This window comes from Dermacentor albipictus, chromosome 4, assembly GCF_038994185.2.
Source record: "Dermacentor albipictus isolate Rhodes 1998 colony chromosome 4, USDA_Dalb.pri_finalv2, whole genome shotgun sequence".
In the NCBI taxonomy this organism is placed as follows: domain Eukaryota; kingdom Metazoa; phylum Arthropoda; class Arachnida; order Ixodida; family Ixodidae; genus Dermacentor; species Dermacentor albipictus.
The window spans coordinates 68,859,994-68,884,286 of NC_091824.1; the positions used below are offsets into that span (position 1 = coordinate 68,859,994).

At 46.1% G+C, this 24,293-nt stretch overlaps 1 protein-coding gene and 1 long non-coding RNA gene across 6 annotated transcripts in view; one reads left to right on the top strand and one right to left on the bottom strand.

Annotated features, from left to right (window-relative positions):
- Window positions 1–24,293, bottom strand: part of LOC135902046 (atrial natriuretic peptide receptor 1-like) — a 505,847-nt gene that overhangs the window by 21,837 nt on the left and 459,717 nt on the right. For all 5 annotated transcript variants that reach the window (XM_065431934.1, XM_065431930.1, XM_065431931.2 and 2 more), the window contains 2 exons: window positions 7,372–7,470; window positions 4,223–4,314 (listed from right to left, as the gene is read on the bottom strand). In XM_065431934.1, the coding sequence (XP_065288006.1) occupies window positions 4,223–4,314; window positions 7,372–7,470 (191 nt within the window). The remainder of the gene's footprint in view (window positions 1–4,222; window positions 4,315–7,371; window positions 7,471–24,293) is intronic.
- Window positions 15,310–23,197, top strand: LOC135902082 (uncharacterized). Its single transcript, XR_011514280.1, has 3 exons — window positions 15,310–15,565; window positions 15,976–16,177; window positions 23,100–23,197. It is a non-coding gene; the product is annotated as an uncharacterized lncRNA (long non-coding RNA).

Here is a 24,293-nt window from a genome sequence, read left to right on the forward strand (position 1 = left end):
CAAGAGAGCCACAGAAGATGTAACAAAGCGGACTAAGTACTGCGTAGCTGCAGAAGGACACCTATTCCAACACGTCCCCTAGGCAGCAGCTGGTGTTCAACGGCGCTTACGAATTCATAGATAAGAAGTGCACACTGAAATCTGATGGTTTCAAATGCGTAAGCATTTATAACTTTGCCCAACGGAAGAACCATCCCTCCGTCCGTCCCGTGAGGCGATCGCTTTCAACGTAGTGCTCTCAGCAGCGAGCGAATTCACCTGCGTGCTGTCTCTCGCTTCAAGGCCAACGAAGCGGCGAGAACACAGCGCTCATGTCAGCACATGCTGCACTCTGCCGGTTTCGCAGATCGCTTTCAAGATACGGGCCGCGCCGCACCGCCAAACGCAGCCGCCGCCGAAGCACGGTTGATCACGGTTCATAATGGTTCACTGTACGTAATAAATGTTGCATACAATTACTTAATTTGCTACATATCCCTAGTCATTTAATCCCACGTCCACATACGCTGCGGGCTATCTACGACACCAGTGAACATTGGTTCTAATCTCCTCCTCTTCGTTATCTCATGCAGGCCTCCCTCAACAGTTTGGTGTTCGCTTCTCCGTTTCACGGTTCTTTCGTAGTCGTTGTCGCAATTATACGAAACACACCAGCATAGTACGACGAAACACCACGTCAGTACTACTAAATGCTTACGAGTCATTCAGATAAATCCCAGAGAAGATTGTGCGTGGACACTTTTTTTTTTTGGTGCAGACGTCCCGATTGCCAATTCGGTTCATATAGAAGTGCTACATTTACTTTCTTGAACGCATCGGTTTTGCCTTTTCTCTACACGTGAATACCGAGATTCGCTATAGCCTTTCTGCAAGCCACTGGGCTGGACGCACGGCTTTAGAGATGCGCCAACTCTGCGAACTTGTATACGCGCGTCTCTTCCTCATACCATCATCATCATTCATCAGCCCTTTTACTCCCCATTCCTTTTCCCCTGTGTAGAGTAGCAGGCCAGAGCAAGTTATCGCTCAGGTCGACCTCTCTGCTTTTCTGTAAATCTCTCTTTCTCTCTCTCTCGCTTCCTGGTCTGTTTATTTCGCTTTTATTTTGCGCCACGAACCTGCTTTCACTTGCGTTTGGTCCGAGGCAAGTTTCTGGCGCAAAATATAGCTGCGCGCGCACTCTTTCCATGCGGTGCGAGCAGAGTTGACATCTTGAAACGTTCTATGCCTGCTCCATTGCATTTCGCCTTTTGTGCGTTGTAAGAGCGGCTGTTCGGCCGCGTTATCAAGGGGCTTTTGTTATCCACGTGATCAGTCGGCTTTGAGAGACGGATATTAAGTGTGACGCAGAAATGAGAGGAAGGAATAGCTGCGAAGCCGAGAAACCCGCTGCTGGTGCTCCTTCCGTACCATTATCGAGGTTATGCGCTGTATTTGCGGGTTCGCGGCAGGTAAAGCAGTTGCTTTCAATCAGCTTACTTGAGCGTGCTGCTTTATGATAAGGGTGGGAGCACAGCCATGTGAGATTTTTCATATTTCGCGGGGTTTATTTATCAGTCGAAAAATATTAGTGCGCAATTAGTACGTTGCTGAGAACACCGCTGTTAGATGCCATTTGGGGGTGCCTGCATATGCCTCATTGAGCCTGATAATTACGACAATACTGCTCGAGTTAGATAATTAATTACGGTTACCTAAGACAATCTCAGTAACGAAAAAAAATTACTGGTGGCTTCTCCTCTGTACTGGTAACAATATGCGCTAAGTTTTCTTCGAGTAACGCTATTGCTTCTTTTTTTAAATTTTGCTGCAGGATAGTTGAGACACCCTGTACATATTTATGACCTGTGCATGCGAGTGGACCTCTGCATGCATGCTCTTTTTTAAAAGTCTTGGTGCATGATAGTTGCGGCACTCCACATAATTCACTCAGTAACCGAAATGAAGCCAACCCGGATTCACTCAAAATGAGAATCAACAGCAGCCATGCGCAGCAGCGCTTATACTCGGACTCACAGAAAGAAAACCAGAGAGATACTACATTTTCTCCAAGAAAGGCGAAGCAGTAATAGTGATAGCAAAGTATAAAACAATTTCACGAATTAAGATTACACCACGGAGAGACGCCAGATTCTTGATGGTGTGAGAGGACTCAGGCTGTGAAACTGAACTGACTCCTACTGCGAAGTCTTGTAGGTCTTGTATACACTACTATAAGGCCGTCACTTCATTAAACATTTGTTCGACATCACAGGAAGTTTCTTCAAGTGCAACTGCTATTGGTATAGGTAATGGTAGACGCTCGGTTTTGTTGGTGCAGCACGTTTCAAGGAATAGCGCAAATAGGACACAGTCTAAGGAAGGACACGACTCCTATCGTTGCGAAGCCGTATTCGCCAAGCGTTGGAGTGTTCACTGACTAATAGAGAACGTGAGCTGGGGTTCAAACCTCTACGAGACAGCTGAGTTTTACCCTACTCACGGCCTGTCGTTGCAATAGTAATTCCGCTCAGTACGAGAGAGACAGCAGATTCGGACACGGACATTCGTCTCCCATGGTTGGTTGAGAGACCAGCGGTGCGAAGCTACCACTCGTAGGACCACGACTGAACGCCTCCAAGACAGAATCCAGTCCGAATCCAGCCGGGTGGAAAGCGGCGGGCCGCCGCACTTCTCGGCTCGATGACGCCAAATGCATCCAGAGCGCGCTACACAGGAGACCGAGTATTGTCGAGGCCACTGGTCGTCGCTGCAGTGTGAAATGGTCTGAAGACGACTCGGGTGCCTGCGGTGGTGTCGGCCGACTCAAGCGCACGAGTCGTGACCTTTCTCAGTAAGTGTTTTATTTGCGCTATTCATTGCAATATGTGGTATTCATAACACAGAGAGAGAGAAACAAGGAAAGGCAGGGAGGTTAACCAGACAGGCGTCTGGTTGGCCACCCTGTAGCGGAAGAAAGGGGGACGACGTATTGCAAGAAAGGAAAGGGAAAGACAAAACGAGATCACGCACACATACGCTCGTAAGCGTCTTTTCAACGTCTCCAAAGACTTGCGGAGGGAAATCATTGGAACACGTGTATGCTTTCTGGTTCGCTGATGGTTGAGACAAGCACCTAGGATCTTTGCTTCCATAATGGGTCAGGTATATCGAAAGGTTCATTCATATGTATCGACAAGTGCGTCTTATTGGTGCATAGTCGAAAACTCGCGCAGCAGTAGTCGTATGCAATTTCTATGTCGTCGCTCCTGCCAACGGAAGTGTACTCTCGCGGAGCTCATTCCTACATTTTATTCGTGAACAGCGAGGCCTCAAAGTGTCCAGGACTTCGCCAGACTGGTTTTCTTTTCAATGTAATGATCTGCGCATGCTCATGTACCGGAACACTGGAATATGCCGCACCACTTCAACTTACCGCAGCATTGCATATTTAGCCAAATCACCGAAAAAGCGTTCTCTACATACACAACATGCCTTTACCAAGATTAAATATTCGGTTTTCCGCCGGTACCTGCAGCACATGCTACAGGCGAGACGCGCACGTACATAGCGTGCATGAAAGGGTAATGTCATTTTTACGTAGCACGGGCGCAGACCTAACACTGTCACGTCTTTTTCCTGGTGGGATTAATAGACGACGCTGTAGTGAGGACAGGTTTTTCATATATGACGACCGGGCTCTATACATAATACATTAGTGAGCAGCCAAATTTTTTCGCTTATCCCGTTGAACTTGTGGAGCGCCGAAGCATGCATTTTCACTTCGAAGTCTTCCCGAATTTAAGCGTGTCTTTTTTTTGTTTGGAAATCATAGAGGCTTGCTTTTTATACGTTACGGTGATTCGCTTTGTGTATGCTTCGTTCCCTGCACAAATTAATTCGTCCTCTGGCATTTTTAATGCTAACAAATACACGTTTCTGTGCCCTTACCGTTAGTGCAAGGCGGAGAACAAGCCGCGCTGATGTTAGCAACCGATTACTGCTCCTCCCGCGCAATCAAAACTCCGACCTCTATCACAATCGACAAGTTGGACAACCATTAAAAGCGCCATCGCTCTATTTAAAGACAACGGCGATCTGTGATCGTGCTATGCGCCCTTTCGCATATATGACATTTGCAACATTTCTAGTACTCTCTAGTCTGCCTGCAGGAATGATGCTTGGATGTGGCCTTGTATTCTAGTTAAGCGAAAACAGCAAAAACCCCCACGGTGTGGATTACCTTGAGTTCTATTTCTCCGCGAAGCTCCAGCCGAAATGTCTTGAAAGTGTCCAGCACTGACTTTGTCGCCGAGCTTACGTGGATCTTCAACGCTGACATGCAAAAAGGCAAACAAACGAAAATCACCATAACTAAAGGGTGGAAGACATCAGCGTAAGCACCTGACAACATGAGTTGCTAGACAAACAGTGTCACACTGGACACAATAACCTCCTCATCCTTTCTTCGGTAATATTATATATAAGGGAAGAAAGGGGGTTGACAGAGAGGTCCGATTTGTAATAATCATATAAGAAGTCATCAAACAATGACACCATGGACAACATAGGGAAAATTACTTGTACTTAGTAATTTAATTAAAGTAAGGAAATGATAAATTAATGAAAATGAAAGTTCATGAAAAAAGGCGGGGAACGATACCACGTCTACGTAATACGCGTGCGATGCTCTACTAATTGAGCTACCGCAGCGCCGCTTCCTCATCCACCTTCTTGGTTATTTATGTGTTACTACTAGAACTAACCGTCGCAGTGTTAGCCAGTGCCACCACTCACAGACCTTGGCGGCGGACGTGGAACGTCCTTTCTGCCACAGGCGTCACGAGAACGTGATCTTTTTGGGTGAAGGCAACTGGTCAAAAAACCCGCACATGTTACTTGAAGTCATTAATGTTGCCGGATTCGAGACCCTCGTTATGTAATAAATGGAAAGAAAGGAGGGTTAACCGAGCGTACGCGCCAAAATTACGTCGATGTGACACGAACTTCGGCCGGTGGAAACAAAAGCATGCGCATTAGTTAGCCCTAAATTCACGCATTTAATTTTTTGAGCACTGTACATACAAGGTGATCATCTTTAAGTTCTATGGAATTTTAAAAAATTGGTTGTGGCAGAAAGCATAAATATTGTCCTTGAGCTGGATCATTCTAAGAGGCGGACATTACTAGCACGAGAAATCGAAACACCTATTCAACTAATCAACAAAAGTTCACTAATTAACTTTTAATTAAAAACTTTACGGCCCACATTGCAATTTACGCATTGTAGCCGGTGAGCTTGCAAGACGTATGCAAATTGATTTCCAGGATGACACCAGTTTCGATATATTTCCCAAAGTGTGGAACGAAATACATGGGCGTTCCAGTTGCTTTTGTGCTTCGATGCATATAAGAGCGTTTTGCTAAAGAGGTAAGTGGAACAACAGTGCACCTTTACGGCAAGTTTGATGGCGCATATCTCCAAACTGGCGTCATTATGTGAATTCAGTCCACGTGGATATGTAATTGTAATACATGCACCGTAAAGTAAATAATTCAAAAGACAATCAGTTGACGCTTGTTAATTCCTTGAAGATGTGTTTCAATTTCTCGTGCAATTAATGTCCGCCTCTCTGAATAACCCAACTCAACGACTAACATTATGTTATTCAGAATAGACTATTTCTTTCGAAATTCCATAAAACATAAAAATGATCGCCCTGTATAGGCTATACAGGCAGCCGGAGCACGGCAGCTCGCTTTCTGTGGTCTACCGAATTTGGGAGGAAGACCGTAATAGTGACGTGGGGTGCCGCGACACAATTTTACACGCCAGTTTCAGATTCTTTCTCCTCTATTTCTCTTCCCATTCCTGCTGTGCTAGATAGTAAAGCGGACTATTCGTTTCTGTTTTTTTCTGCCCGCACGGCTCACCTGCAACCAAAATACAGTAACGTACAGAACTCGTGTGCAGCCTGTTCGACGTGCCACAAAGTTCTCGCGTGCTCGTCCTCCTGTAGACCGTGTTAGAGCGCACGTGCAACTCGGGCACGCAGTGTCCGTGCTCGGGCGTAGTTTACGCCTCTGTGCAAGAGCGCGTTACTTTAGCATGTAGTACATCAGCTAGCTCTGAGTTCCTGGTTTATCTAAAACAAACTCACGTACTACCTTTTCTTTTATCCCCAAAGTCACCACGTGCCAGGGACTACAGACGCCTGTGGTGTGCAGCTAAGCGTTGTTCTGCAGTGACTGCCTTCTCACTGCGCGGAGTAGAAGGCAACCTACATGCAGACTGCGTCACGCCGGTTCAGCAGCCGACACTACAGAACTACTCCCGATGCTTTCTTCTAGAAGTTACGGATCACAGCTCTTGTGTCTTGTATTGTGTGGCGCTTACAGCTCTTGTGTCTGGACCGACTCAGAGCAGCTGTGCGGACCTATACACACTTACGATCCCAGGTGCGAGTTTCATATGCCGTCTGGCCTTAACAGGCGCGAACGGGCATTCACAGCACGGCACCACAGCGCATTCGGCTAAATGTGAGAAATAATAAACACTTCCCGTTTAAAAACAAACGAACAGGATCGCCCGGCGCACAATACAAGGAAAGACACAATCCACTTAATCTGCATGTGCTTGCAGATCTACATTAGGAAGAACAGCCGTAATGTGCACACTAAACATTCATCAGGCAGTGTCATCGTACATGTTCAAGGCCCTAGCAATAACGTGCACATGGCTCGACGAGCACACATTTACACTTCACAAGAGACACACGTATAATTCAGACGCTTTAGTTTGTTCAGCGCTGTAGTTTGTATCTGCGCATATCGTTTAATTTTTCGTCACACCCACTCGGAATAGTTTGCTAAGCGTGCCTCCAGGCAAACCTCTCGAGGATTCATTAAAGCCTCTCGCTCGACAGTCACAGGTGCTGTCCAAATCTACGTAACATAGGGTGGCGCGCGCACTGCGTTTAAAATGCGTATTTTAAAGGCTGTGCTTTTGCTGGTTAGAATGCGCCGCACACAATTTAGAGAGCCGGAAACACGTCATAGTCGAGTGGTTTTGGACAACACCTATACTCGCGATGCATTCTTACTATATGCTTTCCGGAAAGCGCTGTGGCGTGTTCCGGGTTGCTTGGACGTTGCCGATCATTTACGCTAGATTCATGAAGCACGGACACGGGTTTTCAGTAACACTCACAAGAAGCCAAAATAAAATTTAGCTGATCCTCTGGATATGTCGTTTCTGAATAATTTGGGTAATGTGACTCTTTGACTGAAGAACCTTCCACAGGACTGATGTTCGCTGTGTACCCTCTTTAAGGTTGCTACAGGTGCGAATGCAGGATCCGCTGATTTTTGTGGATTTGGAGGTGAACTCACCCATTCCCGAAGACTCCATCCGCGAGGCGGTGTTGACCGTGTCCCCGAAAAGGCAGTACCGAGGCATCTTGAGTCCGACCACACCTGCCACGCAGGGTCCTACGCAAGGGGTTCAGTGGCATAAACAAAGATAACTTCCACTTTCGCTGCCACTAGGCATTTAAAGAAATACACGTCGAACGAATAGAAAAGTATAAAGCAGCTTGAGTAATGCATTCGTGCTATTCATTCGCTTTGCGATGGAAAAATAATCCCCATAATCACTACTAGGTGTGTTCGATATTGCGAATAGTTTCCGTTTACGAAGTATTGGAGCTCACGGCGATTACTGGGTCTTGCCTGCCTCAGAATACAACCGATGCTTTTAGATCGTCAGCCCGTTGAGCGCCAGCCGAGTTTTAACTTACAGGCTGCCCGAATAGCACTGCGTATATTGTACATGAATTTCCTTTGTTCATCGGATTTCTGGTCTAGTTACAGATGCAGGTAAGTGTTCAACATTCGAAGATAATGTGGCATCGAAAATTTTACGAGAACACAGCGAACTATAAATTGAGATCAGTGCACGTATATAGTTAACAGAATGCCATATCCGAGATGAAAACTAAAGGCATGAAATAACGACACAGACGAAAAAAAAAATGAAACACGACAGAGTGACAGAGCGGAACCTCGTGTTTGTTTCTTGTGAAAAATTTGCTGCAAGATTTCTCGTTTCAGCTGACGAAGTTTGACAACGCTCATCCGAGTTCTTGTGGAGCCCTTCAACGCTACTCGTCGGAACGGCCAGTTTCTGTTAGCAGCGATGTATTCTGTAAGTAGCTTTCACGGGTTGAGCTGTTCTATATGCTGTATTTATTAAAACCGTATTTTCTAGATTCTTTATTTTCTGCGCAATTCGCCTGGTTTCACAGTACGTACTTGCCAGGGAAAAAGCTAATTTTGCAAACACGCTATGTGTTCCTTCTGGGTAGCGTCTGTCTCACGGACGCTAGAAGTGCCGGCGAAAAGAGGGATGCGATGCGTGGGACGCTACCCACGCTTGAAGGTCGTCCTTCTCCGGCTTCCATGAAGTTTTAATTATGAAAATCGGCCGGGGTTACTTGATGCAGTAGTTTTCTTTGCCCTAGGATGTATGGCCGCATACGGCGCAAGGATGATGCGCGCAGAACGACGATGGTGGACATGGAATGAATGCGCGAGCACGAACGTGCGATAAGTGAAAGATCAATCAATCAATCAATCAATCAATCAATCAATCAATCAATCAATCAATCAATCAATCAATCAATCAATCAATCAATCAATCAATCAATCAATCAATCAATCAATCAACCAATCAATCAATCAATCAATCAATCAATCAATCAATCAATCAATCAATCAATCAATCAATCAATCAATCAATAAATCAATCAATCAATCAATCATTAATAATTTCAGTATCAGAGACACTTGGTGGGTAGAGAGAAAAAGCCATCAGGCTTGACAACATCTGCAACCCCGAGTACTGGCAGACAAGGCACATGATAACTGCAGCACATCAACAGAAGTAAACCGAAGAGTGTACGGAAGTCAGATGTATTAATTGAAAGGTCCTTAATCAGTTACTACTGTCATAAATACTAGTAACAATAAAAATTAAAAAAAAAAACATGATAAATCACTGTGCAAAAAACGGTCGTAGACACAACATTTTCACATGTGTACATGAATACCGCGTGAGATTACACGCCCGTGTTGCGAAATGAAAACAGTGAGAAAATAGTAGCATCGAAGCAAAGCACATCAGACAAATAGGTGTGGTACTGTATTATATTTGGAACTCTGGAATATTAAGCAGCGAACGTATCTGATATTTTAACATCCTATTGATGCCGAGTAAGATGCGGAGTATTGAGACTGTAGAGTGTTTATATATATATATATATATATATATATATATATATATATATATATATACAGTGAAAGCTCGTTAATTCGAACTTCAATAATTCGAATTTATGGATAATTCGAACTGTACGATTTGGTCCGGCCAAGCTCCACAGAAGTCTATGTATGAAAAAGTCCGTTAATTCGACCGCGAGAAGGTTCCCTCACGGATAATTCGAACTACGCTCACCTGGCACACGGCCAGAGAAAAGCGCCTACTGCCTACACACAAGGCTGTATTGCCTCCAAAACGGAGAGAAGGGCGAGAGAAGGCGAAATCGGAAAAAAATCTAAGCGACGCGGGGTCAGCCAGAAGGCAGTGGCGGCTGCCGCCTCTCCGTTCTACGTAACCTCCAAGACTTCTTGCCCGTTGTGAATCTCGGAGGCTTTGCAAATCTTGTACAGCTGCTAATGTTGTGCGGAGATGGCACGGCAAGCGCCAAAACACAGCGAATCAAGTACGTCGCAGCTGCGCTTGCAATCAAGAACCAACGAATCAGGGCCTTCGCCACATTCACATGTTCAGCGTCTTTGTCTCGGCAGTCTACATCGGTTGTGCACGTCTGTTTTCAGCTTAGGAGGTATCGGCCGTCGCGAATCATTGTGATAGTGTTAAGCCTCGGCTAACGTTCGTTTCGGTGGACATCGGTGGTGTGGCACAGTCGGACCCAGAGTTTCGACTTGAAGGTGGCGTGTGACCGCGGCACACGCCATCACTTTCTGACACGCCAAATTTCTGACATGCCCTACTGCTTCCAAATCGCAGTGTACAGTTGCTCTCCTTCACTTTCGTTAGTTCGAACTTTCGTTAATTCGAACTGAAGCGGCTTCCCCTTGCGGTTCGAATTAACGAGCTTTTACTGTAATATATATATATATATATATATATATATATATATATATATATATATATATATATATATATATATATATATATATATATATATATATATATATATACCGAACGGCACAATTTCATCCGAAGCAGCGCGTCGCAAATCAATCGACCTTGCTTCTTCAGTTGCGTGGCGCTGTTACAGCTTGGTACACTTTTCTAGAAGAACCAACCTGCCTTGTGTGCAGCCTGTTCGACGTGCTACAAAGTTCTCGCGCGCTCATCCTCACGTAAACTGTGTTAGAGCGTACGCGCACCGTCGCATGTTGGGCACGAAGTGTTGGTGCTCTGGCGTTACCGTGATGTTACCTTGCGTAACATCACGTGATGAAGATACAACTTTCTTCTAGAAATTCCACCGAGCCGAGCTTGCTTCTTTGAAACCCTAACCGCTCGGAGAAACTCGATTTTAATGAGCCGACTTCCCCCCCCCCCCCTTTTTTTTTTCGCTCATCCGGTTTGATAGAGCCTGTCAGACAAACTAAACAAACGTTCCGTGGAAGCAATAACTTAGTGACCAAAAAAGAACGACTGAGGAACGCGAGCTTCTTTCGAGTCTTTTCTAATCACGGGGAGGTTATATTACAGTTCCGGAAAAGGAAGCGAAGAGCTGACAAAAAGTCCGAACGTCGGAGCCGAGGCTGCAGCGGCGTCTCAGTAAGCGCTAAAACATTCCACATGAAAAAAAGAAAGTACTAACGATAATACTAACAGAAGTGCGCAACGCGGGCTAAGTTTGATCCAGAATGACTGTCCATCATTAAGCTTCTTGCGTAATTAAATGCTCGCTAACGGGTTTCTTTTCTGAATCGAGAAACTTCGAACTCGTGCTCGCGGATCAGCTCGGCTTCAGGAATGCACGTAAGCTTCGCGATCTGCGACGACATCCCTCCGGTTTGTCATCTGATCTCGCAAGCGAGCTCCGCACGTGATCCGGATTACTAAGTCAGGATCTGCGAGCCATTCACGGGCCCCGGGCTAAGCCCGAATCGTGCATGTTTTACGCTGTCACGGGAAATCTTCGCGGCGCAGGCTGGTCATTTGTATGGCCGAATTCGACGCATACATTAACAAGGTAAATTTAGGACGCGGGGGCCAACTGATTTCAGTTGTTTTCCAGTATTACCGCGGCCCAAGGAGCGGTGGAAGGTGCGGTTTGCTAGTCTGCGTTGATACGTAAAAACAAATGTCCCGTTAACGACATGTCAGGGAAAGCGCGTTAACGAACGTCTGACGTGACGTCTGGTAAAGAAAATTTTTGATTAGATCTTATTTTTTTTCGGAACTGGAGGGATCACCTGAAAGCATTCAAGCTGTGTGGTCAGATTGGTATCTGGGGCTCTGAATTTGTTTAGTTTCTGCCAACTAAGTTATTGCGTGCGCGTTTCTTTCCCGTCTGAAGCTATGCACTGCCATCTGGTATAATTAACATTATGACGCTTTTGAACTTTTCTTGGTTTAATGCTTCTTGTTCGTTGTTCGCGACAAACAGCAGCCGGTCTCTCATGTAGATAAGTAATTTGAAAACGAAGAAAGAAAGAAAGTGGTGTTTAATTGCTTCAAGGTGTATAACATAGATGAGGTGCGGTAAAATAGTATCGCGCAAATTTCTAGTTCACTTGTGCTATCTAAGAAGTCGCCGCTTCCCCCGAAAGGCGAAGCATTGATTGCGATAGCAAATTAGTGGACGGCTACCTATACGAAGTAAGGGTAGTAGTTTTTATCGGCCGTATAAACTTGCAAACACATCCCGGCCACGGCGGCCGCATTTCGATTGGGGCGAAATGCGAAAACACCCGTGTGCTTAGATTTAGGTGCACGTTAAAGAACCCCAGGTGGTCAAAATTTCCGGAGTCCTCCACTACGGCGTGCCTCATAATCAGAAAGTGGTTTTGGCACGTAAAACCCCAAATATTACTATTAACACTTGCAAACACATCATAATAACAAAATTACAAAATTAGCGAGCATGGTGTCAGGTGCGTACAAGCAAACATGATCACATCTCACTCGATGACCGCGGAAACTCGCTGTCAGAACGCTGGAGTGAGGAAGCGCGGCAGCAGCAGCGAGCGAAGTGACCTAGCTGGTGCGTCTCGCATCAGCGCGAACAAAGCCGCGAAAACACAGCGCGGAGCGGACGAGCTGTCCCTGTCGCAGATGGCTTTCTAGATACAGCGGCCGCGCGTAGGCGCCCCAGCCGCCTGGAGTAGAACGCGCCACCCTTCCCTACCCTGCCACCGGAGCCTTGCGCGCGGCGGAAGACGGCGCGCTTCGGCACCAGAACACGCTAGTCTCGCACCCAGACTAACCGAACGCATACTCTCGCACCCGGGTTGCCCGATCGACCGGCGCCATTTTGTACTGGGCTGCCAAAGTGTGTTCGCCGGCGACCAGTAGACATGGCAAGCGCCAGCTCTAGGGCTGCAAAGTGCGGAAATGTGCCCGTTCACACGGATCCAAAGTACAAGAAGTCATCTGGGCATCATTGCGTCGTGTTTGGATGCCAAAACAACCAGCGGAAAAGGAGCAGGTTGCTTAGCGCTGTTTGCGAAGAGCACAACACACGTAGGGAATCGTGCCGGTGCGGTGTTTTCAGCCTGCACCGATTTCCATCCGCAACGAAGAATGCCAAACTGCGCCACCGATGGATAGCTGCAGTGAATAGGAAGAACTACCAACCCAGTGAAAATGCACGAGTGAGTATTCGATCTGCGTATGTTTTGGTGCCACGTTCAACTTTGCGCCCTACAAACGTAATATGTGTAACACGCAGGTTTCCTCCGATCACTTTCTGGGCAACAAGCCTACAGAGCAGAATCCCGCGCCGGTGCTTCGCCTTGGCTATAACAAAAAGGCAAGCCTTATCGTGTTTTCATTCAGGCAGAGCTCCCGACGGTTAAACGGAACAGTTGAGTTTGCGGTTAGCGATACTTGCAGCTGGTGCACGGAATGACCATTAAGCGTGAACGACAAGTTGTAGGCCTTGCTGGTGAGCGTTATTGCTAATGAAAGTAAACCGAAGTCTGCTCGTCACGTAGCATGTGTCCACAAAAACGTAAACGACGACTACTCGTCGCCGAAGGTGTTCTTGCAGCGCACCTACCTTTACGAGCTGGTGTTGCAGGTGTCATTCGTAACGAATTCATTTGAGCCTCCTGAGCTCTAAAGTGCGTGCGGGCTGTTATGCGGGGCAAAGCGCAAAATATTTCCGTTCATATGGCGAGGAAAATAAGGTGCTTAATTATTCTTGTATTTTGTAACAAAATTTTGATCGTTCTCACTAGTTTTTTTTTACTGTTTTTTTCTAAGGGAGCGCCAACAATCCGATGGCCTCGCACAATCGAAACAGGTCTGGTACCAGGTAGCTGCAGTTGGTGGGGCTAATTTCTTGGAATGCAGGTGCGGTTGTTGTCTTGTACCAAAGGGGTCCTGATGATGCAGCTTTAAGTGGGGATGGTAATTTTACGTGCCCTGTCATGGTTTGTGCAACTGTACAACACCTGCATCTGTCATGCTCGCCCTGTTATATGGGCTTTGACTGCACATATAGTTGAACATTATAACTACTGTAGTTCCTCATTTTCCAATGAGTGCAGGTTTAGCATCATATGCTGCTTGTTCGAGTGTTGTAGGCTTTTGTTCTGAATTTTGTACTCTTAAGTGGTTGCACGATACAATTGGCCTGGTGTATTTTCTATTTCATTTTGAGAGGACTTTATATCTTCGCAACAGTGATGGCATGGGAAAGAACTACAGCCCTTCTTACTATAACATCTATTTTGTTTTCAATGTGCAGGTGGTGAAGGGCAGGCGTCTGCAAACCAGGCAGTCAAACGACCTCGCCAGTTGGTTGCCAAACGCGGCCAACCCAGTAGAGACCATGACAAACAAGACCAAACTGAAAGTGCAGATGACAGTGTTCTGCGTGCTTTAATAATATATGGCACCAACACAGTGCTGTAAATTCCTTCACAGGTTACGTGCCAAAAAGCTCACACGTGTTCTAGCATATAGCGCGCGGTTTGTACAAACGTAATAGCGTACCTACCCGATGTATTCGCTTCTGCAGTCTGCACATCACTCAGTGCGGCCATTGCGGACTTGCATGAGGTCTTGAAGTTTGATTGAATCCAGACATTGAAAATGACAGGTTAGAAAAAACTCGAAACACGCCTTCCGCCCAGCTAAAAAGCCCAAGTTTCGCTTTCGCGCCGGGTCGCATCTCCCGGCGTGGCAGCCCAGGCCTGCTACTTCGCGGCGCTTGGGATAGATGGCGCGACCGGCGCTCATCAATATGGCGGCGCCTTTTGAATTCACCACGGAGGCAGGAAACTAAGGAGAGGCCCTGACGTCACTCTTTGTGAAGCAAAAGTGAAGCCGGAAGTTGGCGTTGCTCATGGCGATGCTCCGCCTTTTGTGCCACCCTCCTCTCTTGTTTACATTTTTTGCGAAACCACGCCGCGCTGCGCGTGGTTTCGCGCGCGCTCGCGCAACATCCGGCAGAGCACGGTGCAGGTAACACAGCGCAACAAGACACGGTGACTAACGCAAACCCGCCCACACAGCGCCTTTGCCACGGCACGAAACCTACCAGAGCAACACGTGTGAGCGCTCAAAAAATCAGAACAACGCCGCCATTGTGGCCCAAAAGGCGTGGCCATGCAGCAAAAAAAAGTAAAAGAGCAGCAAAAAAAATGAGAACCTATACGTCATTTCCGCCACACTTTTCTCCTAGCGCGCGGAGGGGGCAGGCCCTCTCCTTAGTTTCCTTCCTCCGTGGAATTCACGGTGTTCTGGTGTATACTCGCTTGCGTGCGTGCGCGAGATTGAGTCGCGATTGCCGGCTCACCCTCGAAAGCTTTCGCTAGCACATACAGCATACGGTGCGTGGTGATATTATTATCGCCCTTAGACTTCATACGGAACCGCACAGCGACGCCGTGTGATGTGTGTAGCGCGCGAGACAGTGCCGTGGTGGTAGATGAAAAGAAGAGGACGATAAAGAGCGCGCGCGCGGAGGTGAATCCCGCGCTGGGTGAAAGACGACGACATCGAAGAGCATCCGGCACGAGAACGCGTGGCGCAACACGGTAAAATAAAAGGAAAGGAACCCAATCGGAAGAACCCAGTCAGTTCCCAGACGCCAATCGCCGACGAACACGGAACTCCGAAGGTCACCGCTCAGGCAAAGACAAATCGGCCAGAGCGGCAGAAAAGCGAGGCGCTTGTCGCGAGGCGCAGAAAAGCGACGAGTTGTCCTGCGGGCGCCGAAGCCCGCGAGGCAACTCCTGCCGGACAGAGGGAACAGCTACAAGGCGTCTCACAACCCTGGCGTGAGGAAGAGCGCCGCCAGCGGTGATCGAGGTATGAGACCAACTGGAAGCCGTGGGGTTTAGCCAGCGCACAATGAAATATTCGAGAAGCTTAGCTTTATGCTCATTCCGCCCGTTGCGATCAAGAACGATGAATACGCCTTTTTTTTAACGTAAACAGAAATTTGAAACATTGCCTGTGGCATGTAGCCCAAATTTACTCATTCAGGCAGATTATTTGTCTGGAACAATACTTACCCTGGAAATTAAAATGCATAATTGCCTAACTAGGCGAATTTCACAAATCACTTTACCGCACATACTGCAACATACGAACTGAAGCCCGTGATCTCGCAAGGGGTAACCCCTTGAAACGAATTTTCTAACTACCGCCAGTGTTGAGATAAATTTGCTGATCATGGCCAACGTTGCTGATCATGGCCAACGTGTTTTCATCGACAGCACACGTGCTGAGACCTACGAGCCGCCTTCACACAGTTGGCTGCTGGACAGGAAGCTCGTCGCTTCTGGGACGACTACACCGGAAGAAACGCCCATGCCCGGCTTCTTCAAAAGCAACGCGCGGACGGTCTACCACTTTAGTGGGCAGTGGAGCAGCGCTTATGACAGTATGCTTCATATGCATCATTTCTTCGCTCCTCAGGTGCGTAACAGTTTGGCTTTGTACGCTAGACGGAGTGACAATCGCTCCATATTGCTGCTCCCCTGCCCACTTGTTTTCTTTGATATTGTGTGTGACTGCATTAATATGAGTCTGCTGTTGTTAAAATGTGGCGATGTCGAGGAAAACCCAGGGCCTCCAAAACCACAAAAATCAAGCGAAGATGTCGTTGCTTCTAATAGTGCCAATGAACTTCAGTCCGATGAAATTTGTTCTGTCCTACAAATGCTAAAAGACAAAGAAAACAACAGGTGAGCTTGCCAAAGGCCAGGCTGAGTTAAAAAAGGACGTGAAGGACGTCAAAACAAGCCAACAAGTTATTGAAAGCAAGCTAACTAACATTTACCGTCGCCTGGAATCGCTAGAAAAGAAATCCGAAACACTTGACAAAGTCTGTAGTGACTTGGTCAAAGTGCAACAATCAGCGGAAAGTCTGGAAAAACAGCAGGTCACCCTTATAGCTTGTCTAGATGATCTGGAGGACAGAACAAGGCGTAACAACCTAATTTTTTATGGCATACCTGACTCCCGTAAATCATGGCTGCAGACCGAACAGAAAACAATCGCTGCCTTGTCGTCTGCGATGGAACGTGATCTGCCACCGAACTCGGTTGAACGCGCGCATCGTATCGGAGCTTTTTCAGACGGGAAGTACCGCCCCGTCATAATGAAATTAACCAACTTTAAGGTCAAGGAAACCATACTTTCCTCGCGGAGCAAGCTGAAAGCTAACAACGTTTTTGTTTCTGAGGACTTCTCGCCGGCTACAAGGCACGCAAGGAAAAAGCTTATCGAATTTGGTAAGCGCCAGCCCAATTCTCCCCCGTTTCAGATAAGGTTTAATAAGCTTTTTATTGGTAGGCAATCCTTCCTGTACGACCCAACGACTGACTGCGTCAAGCAAATCACGCATGCACTGCCTGAAGGCGCGGCCACAGCTGTCAGTTCCGGCAGTCCCTTTGCTACGTAGGAACACGCGAGGGGTAGTGGCGTTGTTTCATCAGCACATGTCACAGTGCTTCTTGCTAATGTAAGAAGTGTGATAAACAAGCGCGAAGCAATTAACTCTCTCATTGACAACTGCGGTGCCGGTGTAATCGCTCTAACTGAAACGTGGTTGCATCCTCAGGTGTACGACTGTGAAATTTTTGACGTATCCCGCTTTCATATCTTCCGTTGTGATCGCATGGCTGGCCACGGTGGAGGTGCACTGCTTGCCATTTCGAAATCTTTGCCTTGTCATAACGTTACCTTTCACAGCAACCTAGAAATAGTGTGCGCCTGCGTTGACCTAGGCCATCGAAAATTTATTTTCGCTGTTTGTTACCGCCCTCCCTCTTACCCGTCTTCTTTCACTGCCGAACTTCATGACGCACTACACACACTTTTTGTGCTGCATCCAAAAGCACCTGTTATATTAATGGGGGACTTTAACTTCCCAAATATAAATTGGAATGCTGATCCACCTGCTTGTTATCCATATTCTTCAGAGTGTAATGAATTTCTTGATCTTTGTTCTTTATTTTCTTTAACTCAACTAGTCTCTGAACCAACAAGAATTTCAAAGGGTACTGCCAATATCTTAGACTTGATATTATGCTCTCATCCTGACCTTATTACGAATGTTTCATGTATACCTGGTGTAAGCGACCATCTAGTTCTTTCATTTAACGTTACGTCTCCTCTGTCAAAGCCGGTTGTTAAAAAAAAGTTAATATATGACTACGACAAGGCAAACTTTGACGCTGTAAACTTGGAATTATCCAATTTCCCCGACCTCTTTTTAAGTAACTTCGAAGATCGTACGGTAGAGAATAACTGGATCACATTCAGAAACAAAGTACATGAACTAACTGATAAGTTTATTCCGTCGCGTATTATATCGTCGAACTCTAAGGCGCCTTGGTTTAATTCTCACCTAAAGAGGCTTTGCAATCGTAAAAAGCGCTTGTACCGCATCGCAAAAAAAGGTCGCGAGGTATCTAAGTGGGACGCTTACAAGGACGCCAACGAAGCTTACATAGCAGCTAAAAAACTCGCTAAAAGTATGTTTCAAGAACACACTTTGCCTACAATACTTACAGAAGACCCGAAAAAGTTTTGGCGCATCATAAACCCTTCCAAAGATGATACAGTAACCTTAGCTGATTCTAGTGGATCAAAAATACCCGACGCTGAATGTCCCCGAACCCTAAACTCCGTATTCTGCAGTAATTTCGTTCTATGTCCTGATCCTGTGTTTCCCACCCTAATTAGCTGCAGTTACCCGGCCATGGATTTTATTAGGATCGAGCCACTTGGTGTAGAAAATGTAATTAAAAATCTAAAGATGTCGTCAAGCCCTGGTCCAGACCTGGTTACCGCAAAGTTTTTGAAAAACACTTTTGTTTACTCATCTTTATTACTTTCAAAAATATTCCAGCAATCTTTGGACACCCAACAGCTCCCTGCAGACTGGAAAATTGGGAAGGTGGTTCCACTTCACAAGTCCGGCAACAAATGCTCACCTCATAACTACCGCCCCATTTCCCTCACTAGCATTCCTTGTAAAGTACTCGAACATATCTTGTTTTCTCATTTAGTTAAGCACTTGGACGATAACTCATTCTTCACACGTGCTCAGCATGGTTTCCGCAAACATTTGTCCTGTGAAACACAACTGCTTTCGTTCACTCACGATCTTCATATTATTCTTGATAAAGGTTCATGCGCAGACTGTGTTTTCTTCGACTTTGAAAAGGCTTTCGACAAGGTATGTCACAAACTACTCATTTTTAAGCTTAGTAAACTAAATCTTGACCCTAATCTGTTTGCATGGCTAGAGCATTTTCTTCTTAATCGATCCCAGTTCGTTGCATTTAATAACCACTTCTCTACATCTAGCCCTGTTGAATCTGGCGTTCCTCAGGTTTCAGTGTTAGGCCCTCTCCTTTTTTTGATTTATATTAACGACTTACCCAATGAAATTTCTTCTAACATTTATCTCTTTGCCGACGATTGCGTTATTCTTCGTGAAACTTCTGACGCCGATGATGCTAACATTCTGCAAAACGACATTAACGCTGTCTGTAACTGGTGCGACTTGTGGTTAATGAGACTAAATCCATCTAAGTGCAAAACCATGCGTGTAACCCGCCGTGAACTTCCTCTTCCGACCTATTACCTTAGTAATACTGCCATGGAGGCAGTTACATCCTACAAATACCTAGGTGTCCATTGAACCTCAACTCTTTCCTGGTCTTTACACATCGACAGCGTAATCAATAAAAGTAATCGCATGTTAGGTTATATCCGCCGAAACTTCTCTTCCGCTCCGCCATCATTAAAGTTAATTTTATACAAAACCCTAATTAGGAGTAAAATGGAATACGCTTCGTCAATTTGGGACCCATATGCTGAGACACTAATCCAGTCTCTCGAACGTGTTCAAAATAATGCCTCGCGTTTCATCCTGGGCAATTATAACCGCACGGCTAGTGTAACTTCTATGAAAAACATCCTCCAACTTCCACCACTTTCTGCTCGTCGCAAATGCTCTCGCCTGGCTTTGTTTCATAAAATATACTTCCATAATTCATATCTGCGCGATAATCTTATTTCATCCCCAACCTACATTTCTCCTCGCATTGATCATCATCACAAAGTTGGAGTTTTGCAGTGTCACACTAGAGCTTGCAACGAGTCTTTTCTTCCTAGGACGTGTCAAGAATGGAACCACCTTCCCGCCGAGTTGATTGCAATTGAAGACCAAGCACAATTTCGTACGGCCATAATCAACACCATCGCTTCGGGCTTCACATGTGTATGACTACATCACTTGCTGCCTTCTTTGCTTTCTTTGTTATGTAACTTTTTTTTACCCCACTCCCCTCTGTAATACCTTGTGGTCTTGAGGGTATAATAAATGAAATGAAATGCTGTCAAGCTTGCGGTAATGTTGCAGTATTGTTGCAGTAAAATTGTTTTAACCAAAAACGCCATTTTATCCATTGAAGCTCAGAAATTACTGGAACACCAATGCATTTCGCCTCAATGCCACGTGACTGCCAGATTTGAGCTCGTCGGGCCTTCTACGGCTTTCGAAAGTGTCGCCATTGCAGCAGCCTTGCAGAAACTGAATTCCCATGAGCCTCAGCACGCAGTTCCTTTTTCCAGACAGCAAGGCTGTGCGGCAACCATTACTGCGCGGGCTTCGCCTCGACAAGTGCATCACATGCCGTTAAAGAATTACAGAAAGCCGAATTTACCATCGTGTTCTTCCAGTGGGTACCTTCCCATATCGGCGTAGCAGGCAACGAGGCCGCTGGCAGTTTGAGCAGATTGAGGAATGGTCTTTTCAGCAGCAGAAATAGATCAACTCAAGCGTAAAACGATACCACAGTTAAGTACAAGTGACGTTTTGTTCCCGCGAGGACATTGGATATTTAGGAGGAAGGTGCTTCGGATTCTGCTAAAGTTCTATCGTGATACAGGGATGGGAAGTGAATGAAGAGCCCTATGGGTCACCGTAGTTCGGAAAACGCGCCACATATTGGGCTCCGAGTCACGTTGTTTTTTTTTGTTTTTTTTGCAGGCTGGTGTTTTTAGCTTTACTGGAACAGTTTCAAACCGTATCGCGGTTGATAGGTTGTGTTCAGGCGCAACAACTGCCGGCATCTTTTGCAAGGTTAGGTCCGCCTGCAGCAAGCAACAATCCTCCTCCTCCTCCTCCTCCTCCTCCTTGTCGCAAGCTTTGGGAACGCGCATCTCGAGACTGGTGTCATACCCAGAACTCGTTCCACGTAGATGTGACTTTCGCAGTCATTGACTTAAATTCGTAATTGCTATGTGTACCGTAAGGTAATCAGTTTAATAGTTGATTAGCCCAGCTCTGTTAATTATCAGATATTATTTTCTTTTTATTTCTAGCACAAATCCGTTTCTGAGAGTAATCCACCTGAAGTAGTGGAATTGTGCTACGCGCCACTGTTATTCTGTTAAAATAATTCTGTTGAGGACAAATTAAAACAAAGCAGCTCAACATGAATATAGTGTTACGAACTTGTACCGCTGCACCACGATTACGGCTTTGTGGTCCCGTAGCGCTCGTCACCCGTTTCGTGACAGAGCGTTGGTAGCGAAGACTCCGAGCCTGGCGTCGATGAGAATAACAAAAGGGACTTTATACATTATATACAGGTTATCATACAGGACATGAACGGGTCGGCACTGGGGCCGAGTGCTCACAACAAACGCGACTGTTCTCGCACGACGACGTCCGGCGAAAACGCGTGACACATCTCACCCCAGTCGGGAGTGACACTCTCTCCCGGTGGGTCGGCGGATCCTGTTTTTCAGGCAGCGCGTTGCTGCTTTTATAATCCCCGAGGAACCATTGTCACTCAAACGGCCCAATACAAAGTCAGCACACGACGGTCGTCCGAGGGGTCCAACCAGCGACCGCGCTGGCCACCCGGTTCAAAGTTCGCGCGCGCGGTGACCTCCAGGCAAAGGGAGGTGCGGCGCCGGGCTGTCTGGCATACGCTGACACGTCCAAACATGCGGCTCGTCGAGGCTTCTCCCGCAGCAGGACACCGCTGCCTGACGGCTCAGCATCTTGACTTGTGAAGGGAGAATTAGGGCGCTCGCAGGATAGATTCCGCATCTTGCAGATTCGGAATCCGGGCTTGTGGTAATGGCACAACAATAGGCTCAAAATGCCTAAAGCTGAAGTAGGCAAATAATACTAATCGCATTAAAAGTGATCGTTCTAAAGAACGGGGAAATTTTCTGTGAAAGTTGACATGGTTAACATGACTTTATATGGGCCTAAAATTTCTGATGCAAAGATGCCTAAAAATATACGTTCATTTAAGAATATGAACATCCATATGATAAGGCGTCAAAGTGCATATGTTTATAAAAATTATGATGCGCTATACGATTGCTATGAGTATACACTGTCGTACAGCCTCTGTAATTTACACAGGCTAATCAGGCCTCTGTTCGAAATAGAAAATTGCGTTGAATATAGCGACAGTTGGAGACTGTCTGTTGTCCAAGGGACTGCACCAGCTTTACGGCGAGGGACAAATTTCTACTTCTACTGAAATCTCAAAAGTATTAAACTACGTGCATTCGCGTCCATGCCATCGTTGCACATGGTAGGCGTTCTACATTTTCTTCACAGGCGTTGCAATCAGCCGACCAAGCGTGAGTAAGCGTTAGTTAAAGAAAAACAGAAGCGACATAATAAATGTTGCTTCATGTAAGACATCACAAGTTAACAGGTGCAGAGAAAGGACGATTTAATGGATACTGGAGAGGTTTGTCTGGTGGTGTGCCTATACGGGTAGGCTAACGTCGGCACTGTGCCCTACGTGCAAAGTGCGGGAAGATATAGCCCATCTAATCTGCGCTTGCGGGCTATGTACACTATACAAAGAACTACAAGCTGTGCACACAACAAAGCGCCGTTGGCACACCAGTAGGTTTTCGCATTTCTGTCCTGCCGAGTTCCTTTTGACATTCCTTTTGTCAGATAAGGATGGGAGGACTAAACTAAGACAGCATTTCTCATTAACGTGTCGTTGTTTTTGTCATTCCTGTTTAACCAAAAATAAGCCGATGCGTTAGTTTTACAATATCAGAGAAAAAGCCGGCATCTGGGGTGCGTGACCTCGAGAAAGCACGACAGTGAAAACGTTAAAGTCCGCATTCAGCATTCACCAACTGTCATCCTCTGAACGACAGCACGTCCTTAGCCCATGGACTTGCACTTCCTTTGCACTTTGCGCGACGAAAGCACTGTCTTGTTTTCTTAGAGACACTGCTCTCAATGATAAACTTTAGTTGAGTATGAAGTGCTGTCTGTTGTGTATGTTGTGTATCTTTGTTGGGAACAGTGCACACCATTTCATTTCAGGTGCAGATTCATCGAAGGGTGACACAAGGCGAACGCCATTACCGCAAAGTCATGTGTTCTCACGCTAAACAAATTCAAATACAGTGGGCTCCATGTACTGTGAAGGCTGTTTTATGAGCGGTATTATAGCGGAAGCCACTGAAAAAAAAGACGTTGTCCTTTTGACAAAAGTTGTTCGTATACAGGACTCTTCACGAGGGGTCTACCGAAAGGCGCAAGAAGAACCAATGGAAAGATGTGGTAAGCACATGCAATCGCTAGGTACCACATGGAAACGTTAAATAGGCTCGCTGAGTCCTAGCAATCTAAAAAAAAATGCAGGAACAAAGGTATTATATTTACAGTACGCATGACTGTTAGATTCTATTATGCCAAGGCGGCCGAGAACAAAATAGCGTTTGTTTTTCCTTCTCTCTGCTGTCGTGAGCGCTTGTCTCCAGCGTAGCTCTCCTCGTGGCCGTTAGACAGCGCACATCAATTATTCAGTTCTCCTTCAAAGGAACTGATCGTCCACGAGGCAGCCGCACTATTCTCACGAACGAGGCAGCCTTCACTTTGTAGGGAGATTTAAGGGGTAGGGAAGGTGCACCGGTGTTCGTAGTGTAGAGGCGTTAGCAGCTTAACTACGCAGGTGCTATAACGTTACCATCGTACCCCTTTAAAATTTCTGTCACTCCGCCACTCTTCCATATTTTATGAGGAGGCTTGTCATCGGCTCAACGCAGAGCCAACAAATATTCGTTTCTCCGTCGCTTTCGGAAGTCGTTTAGCAGTTGTTGACGGTGTAACCATCCTCTAGTCATCTCTTTCTTAGAAGATGGGAATACGTTATGTTGAGCTGATGTTATGTTATGTTTTGTTATGTTATGTTATGTTATGTTATGTTATGTTATGTTATGTTATGTTATGTTATGTTATGTTATGTTATGTTATGTGAAGATACGTTATGTTGAGATGAAGAGTAGTGCGTCTGTTCCTAGTTACGAAATGTGAAGACGTAAGAACTTCTGCAAAAGAAAAGAAAGAAAGAATGAAAAGAAAATTTATGTGAGTTAAGTGCGTGGTCCGGAGTTAACACTGCTCCTACTTCGCAAGGTCTCTCACGCAGCTTTTCGGAAGTGAGTCTAGCTCTGCTATTAATATTTCGTAGAGACGACTTCACCGTGCGAACTAAGCTCTCACAGAAGGCTGCTC